A 23,367-nucleotide genomic window follows, 5' to 3' on the forward strand; every position below is an offset into this window, starting at 1 on the left:
AGCTAGAGGAAAAAAAGCATTAATTTTACTGATTTTTTCAATGTCTTAGTGAATATGATATTGTATTCCACTAAAATCTCTTGAAACATAAATGGAAATAGTGATCCATCCAAGTGGCTTAACACAATATCAAGACCTAAGGTTAAAACTAACGGCTGTATCTGCTACACACGTCCCACAGCAAGATGTCAATGTTATACTAAGAGTTTTCACTGTGTTTAAAACAGTTGCCCAACGTCGTAGCTAATGCCCACGCCTCTTAGTTACACACTCCTTTGGCATCCAAAGCCAGCAGCCATCATCAGGAAAGCATGAGGAGCATTTGGGCGATCCTATGTTCAGGCCGGAGTTGTCAAAGGGTTTCCGGGTGTCATTTTAAGGGGGATGAAATTTTGGGGCGGAAAGAGCGGCAGGTACAATTAACCTCCAGAGGCGGAATCATGGTTAAAAATAGTAAAAGGATTAAAAAAATGTTAAAGATCCTCTGGTTCTGAAAAACTAACAACATCCCTCTCAAAAGAACCCCAAACGCACCCGAAACCGAGGGTATTACGGCAGGGAGCGGCGCGCTGCCGGGTGCGGGCAGCGCTGCTGGCACCGCCCCCGCACCGGGGCCGGGTCCGCCCCCCCTTCCCCCCCCCCCCCCCCCTCCACCTCCTCCTCCGCCGGCGGCTGCGTGCGCTGGCGGCGGCGGTCGGCAGAGCGGCGGGGCGCTGGCGGCGGCGGGATGTTCAGCTGGCTGGGGAAGCAAGGCGGCGGGCGGGAGCGCGGCGGCGCCGGCAGCGACGTGGTGCAGACGGTGACCGGGGGGCTGCGGGACCTCTACCTCCGCAAGCTGCTGCCGCTGGAGGAGCACTACCGCTTCCATGACTTCCACTCGCCCGCCCTGGAGGAGGCCGACTTCGAGAACAAGCCCATGGTGCTGCTGGTCGGGCAGTACAGCACCGGCAAGACCACCTTTATCCGGTAGGCGCCCCCAGCTGCTGCGCGGCTCCTTCGCCCGAGGCCGCCGCCGCGCCCGGACCCGCTCGGGGACCGCCGGCCGGCGCCCTGCCCGCCTCGCCCCCGCCGCCCCCTCGGTAATCCTCGCTCACGTCCTGCCCGGGGCCTTTCTGCTCTGGGAGAAATGCCTCCTACGCCCTGGCAGCGCACCCCGCGGCGAGCCCTGCCGGGCGGGCCAGCGGCCGCCCCGCCTGCTGGCCCCCTACGGCACGGCGGAGCGGGGAGCGCCTGTGCCGGTGAAGGGCGGCTAACAGCTCTGCAGCGGGGCCGGCGTCCGGCTGCTGCCGGCAGCCTGGGGTGGCGGGGACGCGGCCGGTGTCCCTCCCGAGGAGCGGGGCTTTCCCCCGAGCCCCCCGCGCCGTGGCGAGGGTGGGTGCCGCTCCCGGGGCTGCTGCGTGCCCTGTAACTCTCCCGCCAACTTCCCGTTTGAGAATATTATCTCGATTTCATGTTCTGAACGAGAAAGCGTAACCTCGTTGCCTACTTCCTCTTAGCTTTTTATTTTTTTAATCTCTAAATTATTTCAAAGGAAAAAATCGGCGCTCGGCGTTAAACCGGCATGACCGCATCGGCCATCACAGGCCGTTTACCCTTACCTCCTCCCTCTTCTTTCCCAGAAGTAGTTTAATGTGTAGATTGGATGTGAAGATGAGAGAGAAACACGGTGACAGTTTTGGGCCAAAAAACACACGGTATCTGGAAAGTCCTTCCCCACCACCGCCCCCCCCCAGCTTTTTTGGTGAATTGCATTGAACAAGCAATATCAATGCCTAATAAGGCAGCTTAACAGTGTTGCTGCTGTTGTACTATTTTCTCTTTCCTGTCTTCCTTATCGCTAAGTTTGTTGGTAACTGATTTTAGGAAGCTGAAGTGTGCCTTGGGTATTAGGAGCTTGTGAATATTTTGCATATATTTGAGTGTGCTTGCCTCTCATATGCCCCTTGCAGATCAGTCTAAGATGATATAAAACCCTGCAAAAGACACCGAGGGGTCACTTGGATCAAATTTTTACCTGCTTGTTATAGCTGAAGTTCATTATTGTCCTTCTGTAAATTTTACAAATGTTTATCTTTCGGTTCCAAAGGTTACAGGCAGCCTTGCAATAACGCTGTTTTCTTTTTACAGCGTGAAAGACCTACCTCTCTTCTCCACTGAAGAGTGATGTTTACCTTTAACTCACCTGAGAACTTTTCAGATGTTTACAGAGATAATCATGTTTCTTTTCTGGTTTTACAACTAGCTAATTGGAAGCTTTAAGTTGATCTCGATTCTTTACTGATTATTACTGCATTCTTGCAAACACTTAAAGTGGCTGATTTGGGTTTTCCTAACACTTCTTCAGTCATGCCTGATTGATTTTATTCTTTAAGAAGTACAGCAGCTTTGTAAGTCTGTATATATTTCCAGACAAGTGGTGTTACCTGGCTTATGGACAGGGGATGGAGAGAGCACAGGTAATACGGAGACAGAACAGTCTCAAATACGTACGTACCAGAACTTGTTCTGCCTGTCCACTGAGTTGCTGTGTCACTTGCAATTCATAGGAAACTTTTTTCCCCTCTAAGAAACTGCCTTGGATGAGAACACACATACTTGATTTATGGACATTCAACTTTTCTGTCCTTTACAGTGGCCCGTATTTGGCTGGAGTGCAAGTCAATATTGCGCTTAGGAACACTGGTATTCCTTGCAGTGCCTTAGATGTTTTTTTGGTACTGTTGCTTTGTGAGTAACTTGTTATCACCTGAACCATAAACTACTGAGCTGATTGGTTGACTGATACTAATGTACAGTCTGAATGAGAAAACACGTATCACTTATTACAGCTATTTCTAGCTTTTTTTAGTGTTGGTCACTGCTGGGCAAAGATGCCCAGGCAAATTTGACATAGATAAAATCTTCAAAGATGTTTTCTCATGCGTTTTATTAAAATATCTGACTCAGTGGAGGAGGTGACTTCTACTGTGATGTGCCTTTCTCTTCCTTCACTTACCCCTTTGTCCTGTCCCCATTTTGGGTAGGTTGCGGAGTGGTTTAATCCCTCACTAGGTACTGGAGAAGACAGGAATTGACTCTTGAGCCCAAATCGGTAACAGAACAGCTGTTCCTCCTTCTAAAGGACCATGGTCTGACCTCACCATGATGAACATTCATTACATCAGTGTTCGCTATGGAACAGATAGTAATTGGCTGAATCACATGAGAAAATGCTCCGTTCAAGATGGGCAGCAACTTAGACAATAGTGTCCCAGTGACTGTTACCAATTTAGAGGAGAAAAAGAAAAGCAAAAAAAGAGAAGTGCTTTTGTGCTGAAGGCAAGACTTAGAAGAAGACATGGGAAAATATTATAGTGTCCAGGTCAGCCACAAATAAATTTCCCCTCTGGTAGGCTGAATTTCCCATGGAAAAATGTCATATGCTCTCAAGATTGTTATAATTCCAGGTTTATTATAGATAGTTTTTCTTAAAATGAAGTTGAACTGTAGGGTTTTTTTTCCCATTAGCCTTTTGACCAGCAAACATTATTTTAAATCTTAATTAAAACTGCTTTTTTGTTCCACTTTTCTCCATTTCATAGTCAGGAAGGCATACTAGATCTACTTAAGTGTTTACTATTAGGTTTATATGTGAACATAACAATTCTGTTTAGCTGACAAGTATTACTTTGGGATTTACTTTGATTTAGACGTTATCGTGAGAATTTCACATTTTCATACCTCTGACACATCCACATCCACCCAGTTCCTTCCACTAAGTCTTCATGGAAAACACAGATCTAGCAATGACTGAATGTCCCTGGGGATTAAGATATACAAACAAACGCTTCCAGGTTTCTAACAGCTCTTCTGGTTTTTCACTTGATGCTGTTTATCTTCTTTGCGCTTGGAACAATGCAGTGAAACCTGCCAGTTTCGTTGTCTAAGGTGTAGCGTGGTAATATTCTTTTATTCAGTGCTGACAATTCAAATAAATATATCCAGGCCGAAATGTTAATACTTGTCTGATTGTTTTTAACGGGGTGGGAGGATGGATGACAGCCAAGTGCTTATCTTGCGTGTGAGCTGCTTGGCTTTGCAGCTTCTATAATTCTCTCAGTTTCTCCTGGCTGCTTTAGAGAAAGAAGTGGGGAAAGGAGGGACAGGAGAGGAGAACTGTAGTGTTTGAAAAAGAGACAGGAGCTGGTCAGTGCAAGTTTGTAGTTGCTAACCTTTTTTCTCTCCTTCTAACAATGAATTAAACTTCTGATCTAATACTGTTTAACTTGTTAATAATTTTCTTTTTTAAAAGTGTAAGAGACTGACTTTTTTTAAAGAACTTACCAAGATGAGGAAAAACAGAAGGAAATTCCTCAGCTTGCCAGGCTGTGCTTTTATTTTGCTTACAGGTATTACTCAGAGATTAAAATGGTAAACTTCCTTCTATTTAACTCAGCCAGAACTGGGTTTTGTGAAAGCACCCTTTTGTGTGCATAATATCTGGAGTCTGCAAGTAGTATGCAGTCGCTTGTAAGGCAATTACAGGCTGCATCTATTTCTTCTGGGGGGAAAAGGTCCCTGTAAATCTCTGTGAGCGAAAGCTGGAACTTCTTTGTTACCAGCTCTACATGAAAGTTTTAGTTGAGTTACTCAGAGCAGAATTCTTACACTAAAGCAAACATCTGCTAGTTTTCTTGTGTTAGGAAAAAAAAAAAAGCATGGAGGATTTGGTGCAGTATGTAGTATGGAGATGAGCAACCTTGTGAAAGGAGGCTTGAGTTTGTCTCCCCATGCGTCACACGGTGTCCCTGCCCAATGCTGCTCTGTCCACCTCACCTGTGTTCGTGCGTTCGTATGGCTTAGCTGAAGCGTTTAGACCTCAGATGATTATTGGTATCCGCAACTGTGAGTAATCTTTGCTATCTCTGGAACTTTGTAAACCAGTTTCCCATAGTCTGGCTATAGATCTTGCAAAGGAACATAGATGAATGTTTATTGGCAAAGCAGAAAGGTTATAGCCCAGGTAAAAACAAAGGGAGAAGAGTCAACAGGATGTCTGTTGTTTGATCTAGACTGTCTTTGGGATGTTTGCTATTTTTAAGCATTCTTCCTGTGAACCATTTTGAACTCCTCCTCTGCTGAAAATTCCTGAGAAGGGCATGGAGTTGTGGATGCTAAAAATCCAGGTATTTTCCTGCGTTAATATAGCATATGGTACAAAAAAAATTTGTAGCTTTTCAGTTTACAGAAGACTGCTCATCTCTTTTGTGTGGCTAAGTGAAACTGGTATTTTCATACTGAGAGGAAGCATGATATAGGTTGCACAGCCAGTGCTCGAGAACTAGGGTTTATTTTAGTCTGTACTGATTCTTGACATGCAACTGTGGGCTGGTCTTAATGGAAAATACCTGCCTTGCAAAGTGTTTCCTGTGTCTGTTGAATAGCTGTACCTGGCTCAGCAATATGACTGTTGGGTGGGACTTGGTATTTGAAAGGAGATCTTGCCTTTCTGGATTGTTACCTCTATAAAAGCCTGGGTTTTAAAGCTGCATCTGTGACGTTAACTTGGAAATATCATCGCTGTTCAGTAGTGCTTTCCTTTCAATAAGTAACTAATCTGAATCTGCATTGTTTGAGTTCCAAGCTGAAAATACAGATAGTCCATACTTCCAACTCTTTGTGAATTCTGCAAGTGTTACATGTGCAGCAGCTTCATGAGCAGGCCATGAGATTACTTTTTTTTAGTCATGTAAAAAAAGCACTACCACTAAATGTCTGTAACCATGCCTGGCAGGTTCACGAGTTTATGATAGACAGCAATTATCCTGTTGCCCTGGAGGTGTCTTATCCTGTATTCACATCCCATCATGCAGTTTTCTGTGACCTGGGATCTGGGACTTCTCTCGCGTGCATTTGATTTCAGTACAATGTTCTTTACTGCTGCTCTGGGAGCTTCTTGTCGTATGTGTTGCCACCTTATGATTTGCTGCCTCTGTCAGCAGAAGTCTGGGAATGACAATTCATCTCAAGAGAAGAACTTAGTTACGCGTCTTATAGAAATCCTTTCCCTTCAAAAAGGAGGGCAATGAAGAAAAGCAAAATTGGGAGACTTTGAGGTAGAATATTTCATTGTGGCAAGCTAAAAATCTTATTTTAGAAGTTAAAAGTACAATTGATCTTTCAAAATCAGTGCTGTGGGTAAGTCCAGCCTGGTTTTAGTGAAAAATGGTAGTGGCTCTTGTGAGTTAGCGTTGCATCCTGTTTTAGAGGGCTCTAGTCTGCAGTGGAGTTCTGTGAGGAGGCAGGAACACACATCTGTTTCAGGTGTTTAGCTGTTTGCTACAATACCTGAAAGTCCTGGATTTCCATGCATAAAGGGCTCAACTGCTGAGCTATCAAAGGACTTTTGTCTTAATTTTGATACATGATCTACTTGGTAAAGATGAGGGATATACTGCATTGTGCACTCCTGCATGTGCAAAAGTATCGAGTTTTTTGCATTTGGACAAGGGTTAGTTTTATTTCCCTGTTACTGTGCATTAGGTACAGCTTATTCTAGAAGTAGAACAAATTGACTTTGGCATGTTCTGGCATGATTGTTCTTGTGTTCCTTCTTTCCCACAGTTTTTAGCATTGGCGCGTTGGGGGTCTTTCTGTTTGTTCGATTGCAGAAAGCTGCAGGAAATGTCATGTAAATAACTGTTCTATGATTTAAGCCTCCCAGATCATAGGTTGAGCTGATTGGAGCCAGTTTGCTAAGTCTAGTGGAAAAAGATCTTTGAAACATGTAGTATATATTTAGTTCCTTAAATTCAGCTTCCCTGCACTGGTCTATAAAGTCTGAGAATGTTTGGGTATTGAATTTAAAGACAAATAGAGATTGTTCAGCAAGCACAGACACTTTGTAGAATGTTTTGGGTTTTTTTCAGCAAAAACAACCGGCAAGTCCTCTCAAATTAGTATTTCTTTATTAAATGATAGCATAACAGGCATAGTGCTGCTAGATTAAGGCCCAGAACAAACCTATTATTCAAGGACAGATGTTAATATAGATGTGCTCAAACCTAACTAGTGCTGTCATTGGATGTAGGACCGTCACCTGTGCCTGAAGAATTCTTGGTGAAGTCCAGCTTTGATTATGTAAAAAGTTAAATCATAGTTTGTTAAAATTGGGTGGTTTTTCTTTGGTTTTGTAGTTTGGCTTTTTTTAAGAACTGCAGGGTGACATGGGAACCATGGAATTAATAATTACTGTATGACTTAAGTTCATTGGAGAATTTTAATGCTCTTACAGCATGCTTGAAAACAATTTGGTCTTAGTCTTGAGGTGAACATTTTCAAGTTGTGAATGCCTATTCTTTAATGTTAGGCAGGTTGGTCTACTCCGGTTTTTTGAAAAGTGGCAGTTATAGTATAGGCTAGAGGAACTTTGTAAGCCAGAGGCTTGCTTGATAGGCTTGGGATTTCTTTTGCTTCTCACTTGCTATCCAGGAAAGGATGCAGACAGGATTTTTCTCTAAATTCATGCTCTGTTTCCATTAAGTTTTAGCATTTAAATATTACACATCCTTTGTTTGAGACCTTGTTGTCTGTAAAGTCAAGACTTGGTGTATGTGTCAGACTTGGTCCATTGAGTGTGTGCTGTCTAAGTCTCTAAGTAGATTACTCAGAGGGACATGCAAGATGGTTTCTGTTGGTACAGCGCTACCTGACTTGATGCCTCTTGGAAGGACGTTACTGTTAGGCCTGAAGTTCTGCAGGTCTGACTTAGTTAATTGCTTTTTGATACATGGGTCAAAATAAAAGCTCTTTTCCTCACTCCCGAACAGATGTAACTGTGTTGGCTCATAATTGTGTTATTTCTTCCTGTGGTAAGATGGGTTAAAAATAGTAAAATCATACACCGTAACTGAGTTCATCAAAGGGTTAGATATGTCAGCAAAGTGACGCTGTTCATGTGCTGTTTCAAATTGCTCCCTTTTAGTAACAGCAGCACTTGTATAGACTTGCAAACACGCATAGAAGCAGGAATGTCTTGTAGTGTGAGCTACAGCACTGGAATCATTGGTGAAAGCATTCACTTGAGTGGGTCAGGTGCTGCGGTTGAGGGAATGCTTTCCACCCTGTTTTTATAAAGGGATTTACTTCATGCTTTTACCTAGTTGTGAAAAACTGGGATTCAGTTTCGGGGTTTTTTTCCTAATGAATAGAAATAATGAAATGCAGGAAAAATGTTATTTTATTATTCTAGGGTGTGTATCACAGAATCACAGAATGATAGGGCTTGGAAGAGACCTCTGTAGATCATCTAGTCCAACCCCTCTGCCAGAGCAGGTTCACTTAGAGCAGGTTGCACAGGAACACGTCCAGACGGGTATATCCTTGGGAATGTTCAAGCAAACTACAGATATTTGCTTTTGCCATGGTTCCCAGACATTCATTCCGTTACTTTATGTATTCTCCATTTCCAGATATCTCCTCGAACAAGACTTTCCAGGCATGCGGATCGGTCCAGAGCCTACCACAGATTCTTTTATTGCTGTGATGTACGGAGATTCAGAAGGAAACGTTCCTGGAAATGCCCTAGTTGTTGATCCTAAGAAGCCGTTCCGCAAACTCAGCCGCTTTGGAAATGCTTTCTTGAACAGGTGGGATCTGTTTGCTTGCTGTCATTTAAATCTCTACCTTATACCATCTTCAAGCATCTATGTTGTTTAGTAAATCTTTTCTGCCGTGTTTGTTTTGAACAGCATGAAATAAGTATTCAATTACAAGCAGGGGCAGTGACTGCTCAAGTGAATTAAAAAAACCCAAACCAGTACTAGGCAGGGTAGCACTAACATAGATACATGTTTCTGTTATCTGAACAGAAAATCGTTGTTAAAACCAGTTTACAGAAAATTACTGAAATGCTCCATCGGCTGACTTGTTTGTAAGGCATTACGCCAGCTGGAACTCAGGATCAGTTTGGGCATAAATTCTCCTGCTCAATAAAACTGATAGATTAGTACTATTCTTAAAAACTACCATCCAAAAAACGGAAAAAAAAATATTTTCCCTTTGATGCTGTCTTGTTCCTTTCCACTGGTCTCACCAGAGGTCTTGGTATAGCTCTTTAAAATTCTGAATTGCTGGGATATGTAAAAAGGCCTACAAGAATGGAGACTATTTGAATATGCCTTCCGGATAAACACATACTCAAGCTGTTAAGTGTTTTAATTTTGACTAGCTGGTCTTCAAGCAGTCCCATAGACCAGGATGATAGTGTTAGCTTGTGGGTGGCTGCTATTTATTTGCAAAAAAAGAGAAGGGTTGCTAAGGGGCTGTGAATATTGCTGTAGGTAACTTAAGTAGCAAACTAAATATTTCCATTTAAAAGTTATTAATAACTTGTTCGCATTGTGTGAGCAATCACCTTGTTTTCTTCCTGTATTTGATGGTAGCTTGACATGGAGGCCTGGCTTTGCAAGCCAATTAATCTAAATTGGTTCTCTTTTAACAATAAACTTTCCTGTTTGACTGATAAACACTGGCATATGTGTTAAAAGTTCATCATGTACAGACTTATCTCTCACTGTGCTTATTCACAGAAGAAAGTTTCTAGCCGATTATAGTTGGCTTGGCTATCGCTTTGCTGAGAGATAAGAATATGTGCTATGGGAAGCTGCAGTCAAGTCCTGTTCTAAATAATTTGTGGTTCAGGACCCCTTTCTGTGAGATTACTGCCTAAGTCCTGTCCTCCAGATCACTGTTCCATTTCTCTCTTTCCTCGTCAGTGTGCTCTCTATGAAAAGTTAGTACAATTATACTGTAAACAGTATTTTGCACAATAGTCAAATATTGACACAGAACATGTAATAATACTAAATGTTTGGATGAATAGGTTACATAATTTATCTGTCTAGCTAGGTGTCTCAGCTCCTGAATCTTACGCAAGCAAGACTGTTTGCTAGCTAAAAAGATGTACATTCAAAATAACTGACTAAATTGTTCCAGTTCTTTTGGCGACTGTGATATTGTTATATTGCAGCACTGTAAGTAACCTTATCTTCCCCAACATTCACATTTGCTCCTTAGTTTTGCAGCAGAGATCTAGGTGCTTATATTCTTCTAGCACCACCCTTGGTCTGCCACTGTGATCATATTGCTGCTTTTATAAAACTGTCAACTCATTTCTCTTTCCTGCTTTACCTAGTTGAAAATGTCTTTCAGTATCTTTGAGCAACTTCTCCCTATCTTCTTTACCTGCGATCATACTACATATTTTGCTTTGTCTTCTCTCATTTGCCATACTGGCAGTGACAATGCTTTATAACCAATATTTTGTTTTTCACTTCTGTCTTAATAGATTTCTCTCTACTTCTCTCTTCTCCTCACCCCTGCTTTTTTTTTTAATGATTTCACAATCCTAGTATTTTATTTTGTGCAAAAACTTAAGGTATTACTTTTACAAGGCTATGAACCCTTCAGTCATGAAATTACGTGTCCTTTTTATCTAAATGTAACAGGAAAGGAAGCAGTGACTGAGGTAATGGAGAAACTAAGAACAAATGAGAACACAGTAGCACAATCAAGGCTTGTACTTGCTAATTAGCCTTATTCATTTATTGATGTTACCTTGCCTCTTTTTTCCATGATCACTTCTTATTTCCCCCTGTATCTCACTGCTTGTGGTAGATGTATGTCTCTGTAAGGCTTCTGAGTGCAGAAACTTGTTTTTTATTTCTCTGTCCTTTTAAGGAAAGTTGGGGGTGAAGGTGGTGGGGGCAGGACCTAGTGTGTTAAAGTAAGTGAGGAAAGAATATTGCAGTATACCATAAGATCACCGAAATAAATTGGTGCTGCTGAGAAGAAACACATGGTCCTGCTCTGTTCTAATGGGTATCTGAATGGACACAAAAAGGAGTATAAAGTCTTGCTGGATTCTTTGAGTCATCCAAGTTAATCTAAAAAAAAAAACACAAACCAACAGATGATTACAATGCTGTTGATTTTATTTTTGCAAACTGTAACTTATTTTTGCAACAGTAGTCTAAGATCGCTGGGTTTCTTTAACAATAGTTTCATAATAATATGAAAAACATGACAGTATCAAAGGTGTAATGTGTCATAAGCAGTTACAGCCATCTCATTTGCACAACTTTTCGTAAAGCTTTTTTTGTGAAGGTCTATTGTTTAGGTAGATGGTAGGTAGTTTTGCTCTTTATGATGCAGAACTTAAAATCCCATTTCATACAGGTCATGTAAGAAATAGTGGTTCAGAGCCAAATCTCAATGTCAAAAAGAGAAATTCAGATGCAACTAGCATTACAGCTTTAAGTTGTCTGAAATATTAGTTTGATGTAAGACTTTTTTCAATCCATCTGTTGTCTTTAGATTATGCATATATTCTAAAAGCTACAGCCAGTTAATTCTGAGTTTATCCTTCTATTTCATATCCATTTCCTATATACTTTCCTCCTCCTTTTGCCACTAATGACTGCTGCAAAGACTACAGTGTCTTTCGATTTGAGGCCTGTGGTTCTCTATTTTCTTGCACAGCCTTTTCCAGCTGTGCCAGTTTGGGTGATGCCTAAGTCAAAGTACTGCCATATTGTTCAGCTGAAATAATAGTGCCTGTCTTCTCATGAAATAGGTCTAGAAACATCTCAGTGATACTAAATGACTGCCGGAATTTCTGAAGTAAAACAAAGCAGTAAGAAAAAACATAGATCACACCTCAGTCTTTACAGTGTTCCAAATTTATGAAAGCTGCTTCATGTTGTGGGTACTAGTGATGTATGTTTTTTGTAATTGTTAACATGGTCAAATGTATTTTCTTTGTCACTTATTTTGCATCCACTGTGCTTCCACAAAATGTGTTTGCTTTTACACAGTGTCTCCTTAGGCTTTTGAAAAGTTAAAAAAAAAATAAAAAATGTTATTTTATTCAATAGTACCTTACTGCTCTTTCAAAAGCATCTCATAAACTTTTGAAAATTAGTCCTAGTGCAAAAGTCTGCTTCAGGATATGCAGTATTTTCTACACCTGGTGTTCCACTAAAAGAAAAAAAACCAACCAAACACACACACAAAAAAGAGAAAACAAAACGAAAAGGGTAGTGCTGTTTCTTATTGGGCCAAGATGGCTGCTGTTTCCTTATCCCCCCTTGGGTCTCAGGGAGAGGTGTAGCTGATGCTGCCGTTTCTGTTGTACCCGAGAAGGGATGCTGTGTGCTTTTGTTACAGACTTGTAACTACAAGGTCATCTGAAAACAAAGTGAAGCGAGGTGTAAGGATTTTCTTTCTTCCTGATTTACTTTGAATCACCTGGCTCTGCCACCATATTACCTGTCCAACAATAGCTTCAAAATTTTGATGTATCTTACATTTTCTATCTGATACTTGACTGCTTGAAATCTTCCTAACTCAGATTACCTTTGGTCTTAAAGTTCTTGTTCGACCTTGGCAGGGTTAAGGTTTTTCCTGTCAGTGATACCCTGTTTCTTGAGCCTAGTGTGCCTTCTGAAGTGATGGGTTAACGCAGGGCGGCCATCTTAGGGCCTGAGCCTGCGGCTTAACCCTGTGCTGGGCCGCTGCCGCTGGGACACTGCGCTCCGCGGCTTTGCGGGAGGAGGGTGGGCTACACCGTCTGCTTGTTAGTGCGGTCTTCAGCTGCTACCCGATAAGAAGATTAAGCTCTTAAACAAATCTCTTACGGGCAGTTTGTGATGAAGGGAGGTGAAGTTCTGCAGTCATGAACTAGAAGCGTCGGAGTAGTTTGGATTTCACACACGGAGTGTTCTGCGTGACTGTCAGCGGCCTCGTGAATTATTTATTCTTTCATAATACCACCATTGAATTTGCCTCCTGTCGCACAGGCAGGGGGGTATTGTTTAGAGCATGCCGTGTGTAATTTGAACTCTCAGTTCCTGCAGCGCGAAAGCTTTTGCTTGGTTTGTGGGAGAGATACTGTTGTTTTCAGTCCTTGGCAAGGCCCACCTAAGGAGGGTGGTGGGATAGAGATGGGGACCGTTCAAACATGTCTGGAGCAGGTGGGAGGGTGACTTGCCAGTGACTGGAATATAAACCATATCATCAGTATGGCTTTTTGCCTGCCTCCCTTTTCTTTTGAGTCTCTTTGAATTTGGGCAAAAGTTGGAGTACATGAAGAATTTTTTCTTGTGTATGCTAATTTTGGTCACAGCAAAATATTTGGTTTATGCAGCCTTTTTAATGTTGCATCTATGGACCATGTTGTCAGCTCTTGCAAAATTTGGAATTTTATCAGCACTTAAACATATGGTTTTACAAGGTTTTCCTGTGTAGTGTTCTTTTTTTGAGAAGCTCTCCATTTACATTTTGTTTTCTTAAAATGTATGGTTGCCAAACATAGGGGTTCATTAGGACTTCAGAAACTTTTTTTTTTTTCTAAAAATCTCACTTGAGTCTTTCTAAAAGCAGACACATAAGGGGGAGCTCTCAAGAGACAATCCATATGTGAGGTAGAGCTACAGTTAATGGTTACTCTTCTCCTCCTTTCCTGCAGGTTCATGTGTTCTCAGTTACCTAACGAGGTACTGAAGAGCATCAGTATTATTGACAGCCCCGGCATTCTCTCTGGAGAGAAGCAGCGCATCAGCAGAGGTGAGTTGCAGGGCTTGAAAATAACTGAGCTCAATCACTATTTTTGCTGTACTGGACAAGTCATCATCCTAATCTGTTGGGGGCCTGTTTTAGTGGTATTGAGTGGTGGTGTGTCTCAAACTTTCCTACTACAAGGCTTATTAAAATCATGTTTTAAGTCTGGAAGTAGGGTTTGGAATTTTTACTCTTGAAAATTGATGGGGTTGGGATTTCTGTTATCCTACTGCTGTGGCTGCAAATGGCTATAGTTGCATGGTCTGTTGACTAATTAGTGCTTTGACACTCCTGAGAAAAATCCTTATTTCCATCATTTTAATTGCTTTCCACAAAGTAATAATGAATGACTCATAGTATTGAAGTTCATGAATGAAGAAATGTTTCATAATAGCAATAGCTCTTTACGCTGGTCATGTTTAAAAACTAGGTTTGGGATACAAATAAGGTGTAGACTAAGGTTGCTCAGTCATGCCATAAAGTAATTTTCAGTCAAAAGAGCTAAGGGAGCAGGAAGAGGGAATAAGACTTTTTTTTTTAAATAAAATGAAAATTCTGTGAAGAACTGAACCCTGCTTTTAACATCTCTTTAAGAAATTAGCTTGGCTTTGAGAAACTACTAAAACAAAATAGCATTATGTAAATAACTAACTTTCTTGTTTCCTTCAGCTGCATTTAAGTGCACGTCAGAGGTTTCTGTGGAGTTGCAAATGGTAGTGATCCAGTGTGTGGCTTATGCTGCCCTCTGTTTTCAGACCTTTGCTTAAGAAATGGAATCTTGTGTGTTTTGTGTCAGTGGGAGGGGGAAGTAATCAGTTCTTTAACATATCACACCTGGTATTTTCTGAGGAAATTCTGGAATGAGAACAATATATGGCAGCTGTGCAACCATAGTCTTGTCTTTACGTTGCACTGGCAGAATAAGAGACTAACTTAAGACTGTCATCTAAAATATGCTTGCTTAGTAAACTGGTCTACTAGATGTTTCTGGATGCTTTGTTCAGTGTCTGAATGTTTTTTGTCCTCTTTGTTGCTCATATAGTCATGTAAAGCATTTATCATGGGGAGAGCTGTGTTTTCCTATATGTGATAGATAGTGAACTAGCAGAGATGAACAGCAATGAGTGCTCTACATCTGTGCAAGCAAAGGCTTGAGTGTTGTAAAACCAGATGAGTAAAACAAATACTGTAAGCTGGCACCTTTTTCTATGCAGAAATGACAAAGTGTATAGAACTCATCATCTTTAATCTCATAAGATGTCCACAAAATATTTAAGTCTCAGTTTACACAGCCAGTCTGATAAAAATCAAAGATGGTCTTAAATCTCCTACTCCTGCTTCTCCATTTTGGATTCCAGCTCTCTTTTTCTTCCACCAAGAAAAACCAGGCTCATCTTTCTCCCTCTCTGCTCCTTAAATTAAAAGGAAATGATGCTTGTCAGCATTGAAGTCTCTACTGCCTCTTCCATAGTAGTATGGAAGTGTGCATGAAATGAGCAGAAAGCTAGAGCATCATATTAATATGCCACTGAAAAAGTGAGCAATTGTGTGACAAAATTCAACACTATTAGGGATTCCTGTGGAAGGCCCAGACTTCACGTGTGGGATAGAGTTGTGTTTCACTCCACGTTATGTTTCACTGGTAGCCCTGTGTTGCTTAAAGGACCATGGCTCTTTGCTACCATCTATAATTGCTGTTATAACTTAATAAAATACATGACTTATTCCTTTATTGTTTAGAAACTCCGTTTCTTGATGGTATGTGCCTTATCAATTGTTTTTATGGCCGAGCTGGCTTGCCCTTTGATAAGGTAGACTCTTACCCAGCTTGACAGTGCACAGTCATAACCTCAAACTATTATCTGTTTCACAGGCTTTCACTTGACTTATTTGCATTTCATGATTTTTTTTTTCCAATGTGTTAAGGATTGTCTTGAACATGTAACTTAGCATAGTTCTTTTATCACAAACGTGGTTCTCCTGTATGCCATAGCACAAGCAGTGTGGTTGTACCGCCAATAAGGGTTTGGGAGTCAGCTTTAGAACACTGTTCTCTCTGTGCCCCAGGTTTGCAGGGCAACTGCTGCCAAGGTTTCAGGTTTCATATTCTTAGGCATCAGCATACAGGAAGTACCTACAAGTCATTGTATGGACCTATTGCATGCTCTCATGCCCACGTCATGACACTTGCCCACGTCAGAAATATTGCATAGTCAGATGCGTTTCCTGTATGTGACTTTCGGGCTGCTTATGCAGTTTCCATACAGGTGGTTTTGTGGAGTACAAACTTGACTTGTCCTATGGTACTGCACATAGCAAGGCCTGTCTGCCCTGCTTCATGAAGGAGTCGGACTGACTTCAACGTATTTATGCTAAGAGTCTAATTTAACACGTTTTGAAGTTTGAGTGGCTTAGATTACTTTTTAAATCATTGTGTGCAAGTGTAAGCAGGATCCTACAAGATGTTTTCTGCAGTCCCTAAATGTGTCTCTGTCAGAGAAGGTTTTGTTTGTATGCCCTCAGACCAACAAAGGTTTCTTCCTACAAAATGTGTGTTGTTACCTTTAAACTCACTGGCTGCTGCTCACTGAAATAAGGTTGCAGCTGGTGTGCTTCGCTATGGGAACTGCCATTTCTTTTTACTGTGAAGGTGATTACAGCCTTAAACATAGGGGTGCTTTTCTGTGCTTGCCAGGAAAACTCTAAATACACAGAGTGATTATTCAGGATTTCTTTTCTGACAACTTCACAATTTTATATTTCAAAATTTTATAGTTCAGCAAATTTTTTAAGCCTTTGGATTTGTTTTGGTTTTTCTTGTGAATCTTGCTGGTATTTTCTAAATAATATATATAAGATGAGATTTTTCATAATCCAGTAATGGAATGTGACATTTAATAACACCTGTTAAGTATTCTTAGATACTTTCTGTTCTGCATATTATTGGTGTCTGTTCATATCTGAGTTATTAAATTAACTTTCTAGAAGTTTAGCTTGTTTCTAACATTGAGCAGCAACTTTTCTTATTGGTGATATTCTAATGTGTTTGGTGGAAGAATAACATTATGAGATCTCAGTGTAAAACCTTCACTCTTTGCTGTTGGTGTTTCCTTCTATCTTGCCGTGAACAACTGCTTAACTATTTACCTTTGGATGGACGTAACACCTATATAATGATAGAATTTAACAGGTATCACTAGGAGTAAGGTGAAGCCTTTGAGACCAAGAAAGCAATTGAGTGTAAACTTTCAGTTTTACAATGCAGGAAAACAGTAAAGGGACCACGTAAAAATACTGGATATGCACTATTTCCCAGCATGTTTTTATTTATAACTCTGGAAAGCATCCAGACTTGGATGAAGGGGCTGATTGCTTTCTGAAGGATCAAAAATACAGAGTGCAACATTCAGAGCTGTCTCTCTTGACACACCTTTCCCACATCTGTTGCTGTCAGGAGGATATGCCAGAAGCTTCCTGCCTGTTCAGGGTCTGCTCAAGTGGCTGGAGCAGAATGTGCAGATGTGTGCCAGCATTGTGCCCTGTCAGACAATGCCTGTCCCTGTGCTGCTTCTGCAGCATCACTGGTGACGTTCACAGAGACCATGTCAGACAGAAATGTGCGTATGGTCTGCAAGATTTGGACGGAACAATGAGCATAAGCAAAGGAGGAAGGTGAAGCAATGTCTGGCAGGGTGTGGGGAGGAACTGCTTTTATAAAGGGGGGTTGGTTCATGATTGAGTGGCAAGAAGCCAAGGGTGTCCAGAAGTATGGGGAAAGAGCTCAGAGGAAAATGGAGGATATTGGTTAGCTTGCATTTTTAGAATTGGAGTTACTTAAATACAGGTAATTTTGTTGGTTCAGTCTGGCTTGTGAAAATGTAGTCATAGATTAAGTAAGGTGATGTATATAGTTGCAGCATTGCCTCAGGCTTTGCCTTGCAGTGAGACACTGTACATTCTTCTTAGGATTAGTCCCCCAACAGGAGTGCAATAAGAGTGTTACCCAGGAGTGCTAGGTTGAGACAGGCTTTCATTAACATAACTGGAAACTTCCATCCTGGACTCCAAAAAGTGTATCTTTCTATGTGGGACTTGAGCCGCGTTTGAAAGACTGGGACAGTTTAGATGCTCACCTGTGGCAAAGCATTAGAAGAACAGCAGACTGGGGAGGTGGGAGAAGGCTGCTCTCATCCACGTCCAAACTGTGTGTTGTAATCTTGGTCGTGTGGTACTTAGACAGCAATGGCAGGTGGGATCTCTCCAGCACTCTGCCCACCTCTGATTCATCTGGTAAGTGGATATTGTTCTCTGAGCTTGGAGGCTTCTCATTGCAGTGTTCATCTGAGAGTTGCCTCTCTTCTGCTGTGCCAGTAGTGCCAGCCCCAGGGGTGGAAGAACTGGACACTCTGCCTGTCTGCTCGCAGAGGATGGATGGAGCCAATCAAGCCTCCTTAATTGTTTTCTGAATTGCAAAAGCATTGGGAGATGGTATTAGGTATTAGGCCAAGGTGGAAATAATTTACCTCCATCTGGGTTGGGGCAATCCCAAGTACTGATACAGGCTGGGCAGTGACTAGCTTGAGAGCAGCCCTAAAGAAAAGGACTCGGGGCTGCTGGTGGACGAGAGGCTCGACATGAGCCATCAGTGTGCACTAGCAGCCCAGAAAGCCAATTGTATCCTGGGCCACATCAGGAGAAGCGTGGCCACCAGGTCAAGGGAGGTGATTATCCCCCTCTACTCCACTCTCATGAGACCCCACCTGGAGTACTGCATCCAATTCTGGAGCCCGTACTACAAGAAAGATATGGATGTTCTGGAACATGTCCAGAGAAGGGCCACAAAGATGAGCAGAGGGCTGGAGCACCTCTCCTATGAGGACAGGCTGAGAGATTTGGGGTCGTTCAGTCTGGAGAAAAGAAGGCTCTGAGGAGACCTTATAATGGCCTACCAGTATCTTAAGGGGGCCTACAAGAAAGCTGGTGAGGGACTTTTTAGGATGTCGGGTAATGGTAGGACTAGAGGGAATGGATTAAAACTAGAAATGGGTCGATTCAGACTGGACGTTAGGAAGAAGCTCTTCACCATGAGGGTAGTGAAACACTGGAACAGGTTGCCCAGAGACGTGGTGGAAGCCCCATCCCTGGAAGTTTTTAAGGCCAGGCTGGATGGGGCTCTGAGCAACCTGATCGAGTGGGAGGCGTCCCTGCCCATGGCAGGGGGGTTGGAACTAGATGATCTTTAAGGTCCCTTCCAACCCTGACAATTCTGTGATTCTACCTTGGGCCCACAAAGGAAAGCCTACTGTTTTTTTTAAATCTTTATTACTAAATGGCACAGAAAATTGATCCACATTCATACTGTGTGATTGCACAGCTGTATCTTTGAGTATGGCTGGTGGCTGTCAAGCATGGGGCTTGTACTTTGCCCTGTGTTAATGACACAGGAGAGCTCACGATCATTCCTCTTGTCAGTGTTTCCAGAGCTAGTAACCCTGGAACAGTAACAGTCTCTCTCCAACTTTTTCATCTCTTCCTCATTGTTCTGTGTTGTTCTCCTTGGTCTCTGCTCAGCCTGTTACTGATGCGTGACAGTTATGCCTCTGTTGGAGGCACCAGTTTGCTCCCTCCCTGCAGCTTGGGACCAGCTCTGCAGTGCTGCTGGTGAATCACTGCTTTCCTTTGCCCCCTAGCTGGGTACAAGGGAGACTTGTGACTTTCTAATATGCATTTGCAAGTAGATGTACCTAGTGAGATGTAGATCCTCAGGCTTGATATAATTGCTGACATCAGTCATTGAAACAAACCTGTGAAGAAATAGCAACAGTAGAGCAGCAAGAGGCTGAGAAGTAGCAACAACAAATTTTTTTGGTCAGGTTTTCCAAACTGCTCATTGTTGACCTAGTACTGCTGGACTTTGAAAGCCCTAATCCATATGCATATACTGGATATAACAGGACCTAGATGCGTTGTCTCTCAATTTCCTCAGCTGTCCTATGTTTCCTTTTAAGATCATTGCTTTGACTGATGGGATAGATCTGCATTTTGTTGTCTGTGGGTACATGGTGGAGAAAACATTAAATCAACCACATGAAACCCTTGGCTGAAATATTTAACCATATATCACTCCTGTGTAGTTCAGATATACTCTAATGTGTAACCACTGAATCTGTATATACGATAAGTTCACTTCTAATGACAAATTTTAATTAAAATTAATAGATTTTTTCAGATTTTTTGTGAGGTCTTTTTCATACCAATTTTCAGCAAGCGGACTTTTCTTTCTCAAAGCAAATGTTTCATTAAAGTTTAATTCATTTAAAATAAATTTATTGCTAATTAACATATGCTTGTTGACTGTACAATTGTTTTTACAGTTCAAAATCAATCAAATGTATGGTGGGAATTTATTTATTTAACTAGCCTTATAAGTCACCTTCTTACATACCCATTTGTCAAAAACTTAATAGAATTCGACTTGCTTCATTTTGCAATTTTATGTATTTCATTTCAGGCAGATTTCCTTCTACATGAGTGAAATCAGAACAGATTATTGCGTAGCTCGGATTTGTGCACTGTTGCAACTATATTGTGACATGCAATTGACATACAAGATCTCGCTTCTCCCGTTCTTTCCTGCTAAATTTCTATAAAGATAAATTATTCATACTGGTTTTGATAAGATTGTTAGTGTAAAGGGAGAAGAGTTCTCTTCGAGATGTTTTGTGCAGCTCTCCTCCTTGCCCCCACCTTTCATCTTATGTTTAGCTCTTCAGGAACTAGTCACAGGAAAGAAAGAACACATGAAAGCACCAGAGCGGCATTATCTGCAAAGGGGCACTTTTGCATTCCTTAGAAAGTAATCCTTTTAACGGGAAAGGTTATGTTGGGCTTTTTTTTTTTTTTTTTAGTAGCCAGTTAGTTAGTCTGACCTGCATCCTTTTGGATGCTAATAATACCTTTTTAGAATAGACCTCTCCTTTCAGTATGATCTGTCTGTGCTGGATTTTAAGTGAAGTTCTGTGATCTTTCTGTGATCTCTTTTGGGAAGATGAGGGGCAGGTAACCGGGGACACTTTCTTACTATTAACTGGAGTTTCTGGATTTCATTTCATATGCTATTTGTCATTTTTAAACACAAAATTTAAGACTGAGTTCTCTTGTGTGTTGCTGAATATGCACAAGTATGCTCCATGACAAATCCGGAGTTCACCATTTTTCCTATTGCTTTCATGTATGTCAGCTTTCCTTGGTGTTGGCCCTAATCAGGTTGTACCAGAAAGCAAAAAAAGTGGATTGCTTTTGCATTCCCTGTTAAAGACCAACAACTTGAAAGTATAGTGAATAATGACTTGACTGAACCAGCATTGTTTTAAGAAAAGCTGAGAACTTTACGATGTCCCCAAATTTTTTTCTTTATACTGTTTACAAGATGCTAGGGAGAATGAGGAGTGATGAAGAGTGTTTTGCTTGTATCTGGACCAGGTGTATGAAGTGTTTGTATAATTGGCTCATGTATGAGTAGTCTAAGTGGGTTTTCTTTGCTGGGGGATTGAAGGTTTAAAGGCTTATCTTACTCAGCTGAGAAATGACCAAAGACACTCTGGAGGGCTCACTGGTGGTAACTGAACTTTACTTGTTGTTGGCATTTAAATATATGGTGCTGAGGGCGAAACTGTTGATTCTGTTTGGGTTACTTAACATTGCATTTGACTGCTCCCTCTTTTAGCTCTGATTTCTTTCTGAGAGGAAGAGGAGGGGTGGGATGTCGGCTCACAGCTCATACCTTGCTGTTCCTTACTCAAACAAGATGAGTCACATCTGGTGACTCTCTGTGGATTAAATGTGTCACTTCTGAATAAGGGCTCCTGAATACTGTTTATTATGTGGACTAGGCTACCAGCTGCATTTATAAAAGCATTCAGACAGGAGCTATGAATAGGCTTCCCTTTAGAAAGTCAAAAAGTTTGTTTCAGATCATCAGAAAGGTCACTGCTCGTTGTGTTCTGTAACCTGTCACGTCCCCAAAGCTATCAGCAACATAGGCCTGTTACTTGTAAATTGGATCTGTGAGTTTGCTGTGGTAGAAATAACAGCAAGTGTTGCAGTGCAAGCAGAGATGAGTTCAGAAATGGTTTTAAAACCTAAATATTTTCGTTTGCTGACTTACGCTGGCATGCTGCTCATGTGCTGTTTTCCTTTTTGGTACAGATAGGCAGTGCTACCAAAGTGGGCAGTGTTAACAGTGATGAAAAAAGCATGTGATAAGAGCCCCACGGAGCTGCTTCGCTTGGGCTCTCTGCCAGAGCCAGAACTCCTGGAAGAGGCAAATATGGGTGTTAGACGGTAACTCACAGCAGCACAAAAGATAGTGACATAGGAGGTGGGTGGCAAGGTTGAAGGAAGGGCAGTGATTAAAAAAAAAAAAAAGGCAGGAATAGTGAGACCGGTCTAAGGAAATGTAGAATACAGTTCTCCTGACCTCATTTTCCACAGATGCCCTCTTCCAGGTGGCCCGTCTCCTCTTTTCCCCCACATAGATGCTATGATGCCCTTGTTCTCCATCCCCGGCCCTACCTTCTCTGAGACTTGCTTTTCTGAATGGTATGACTGTAATAGTGTGTCCTTCCTTCAGGCTACGACTTCTGCCAAGTCCTCCAGTGGTTTGCTGAGAGGGTCGACCGCATCATCCTCCTTTTTGATGCCCATAAGCTGGATATATCTGATGAGTTTTCAGAGGCTATTAAGTCATTCCGGGGCCAGGATGACAAGATTCGAGTGGTGCTTAATAAGGCTGACCAAGTGGACACACAGCAGCTGATGAGGGTTTACGGTGCACTCATGTGGTCCCTGGGAAAGGTGATCGACACTCCAGAGGTGCTGCGGGTCTACATTGGCTCCTTCTGGGCCCATCCTCTCCGAAACACAGAGAATCGAAGACTCTTTGAAGCCGAAGCACAGGATCTTTTCAGGGATATCCAGAGTCTTCCGCAGAAGGCCGCTGTGCGGAAACTCAATGATCTCATTAAGAGGGCGAGACTTGCAAAGGTAAGAAAGGATAAAAACCCTAAATTAATTGAATGAGCAGTCTCTTCTGTCCTTCCAATGTGTCCTTTCTCACCCTTCCTGATCTTTCTCTGCATATAAACTGTGTAGTTTTCAGCAAATGGATTGAATTGTCAGTTTTTCAAGGAAATCCTATCTCCCGGGATATAGAAGCAAGTAGGAGGAAATCGAGACTTGTACTGGGAGGCCTCCCTAATTTTAGAGAAGGGATTGGATGCTTTTTAGGCCATTAAAGCTATTGTTTAACAGGTGTGGTGTTTGGTTTTTTTTTTTTAAAAAAAAAGGTTGCAAAAAACCACAGTCAAAACTATTCACATGCATGCATGCAAACCTCCATATGCTTTTTTGCGTATTAATGCCTTAATGCATGTTGTCAGTCAGCTGCTGTGGAAAGATGCTTTGACTAAATGCATTTATGTTATATCCTGGAATACAAGACTGATTAAAAGCCTTACTCTTGCTGAAGCACAGATACTAATGAATTGGAGAGGTGCTTGTGCATTAGATTGACACTCTTGAGCTTCTCAGATTATGTCTTCTTCATTCCAAGTCACAGACACTTATGTGATACAAACTTTGTGTCATCATATCCATGAAAACCCATCTTGTTATGCAGGAACATGAGTTATGTGCTGCATCGTACGTAGCCCCTGTCACTGTTCCCCATCTTTTCAGCTCTGGAGAAGTACATGCATTGGGTGCAAC

The 23,367-nt window shown here is 41.8% G+C and overlaps 1 protein-coding gene across 1 annotated transcript in view; it reads left to right on the forward strand.

The window, feature by feature from the left end:
- Positions 1 to 673: 673 nt before the first annotated feature.
- Positions 674 to 23,367, forward strand: part of EHD4 (EH domain containing 4) — a 32,458-nt gene continuing 9,764 nt past the window's right edge. Inside the window, exons 1-4 of the mRNA XM_063332252.1 lie at positions 674 to 966; positions 8,451 to 8,627; positions 13,508 to 13,605; positions 22,232 to 22,644. Of these exons, the coding sequence (XP_063188322.1) occupies positions 728 to 966; positions 8,451 to 8,627; positions 13,508 to 13,605; positions 22,232 to 22,644 (927 nt within the window). The 5' untranslated portion in view covers positions 674 to 727. The remainder of the gene's footprint in view (positions 967 to 8,450; positions 8,628 to 13,507; positions 13,606 to 22,231; positions 22,645 to 23,367) is intronic.

Source organism: Chroicocephalus ridibundus, chromosome 4, assembly GCF_963924245.1.
Source record: "Chroicocephalus ridibundus chromosome 4, bChrRid1.1, whole genome shotgun sequence".
NCBI lineage: Eukaryota > Metazoa > Chordata > Aves > Charadriiformes > Laridae > Chroicocephalus > Chroicocephalus ridibundus.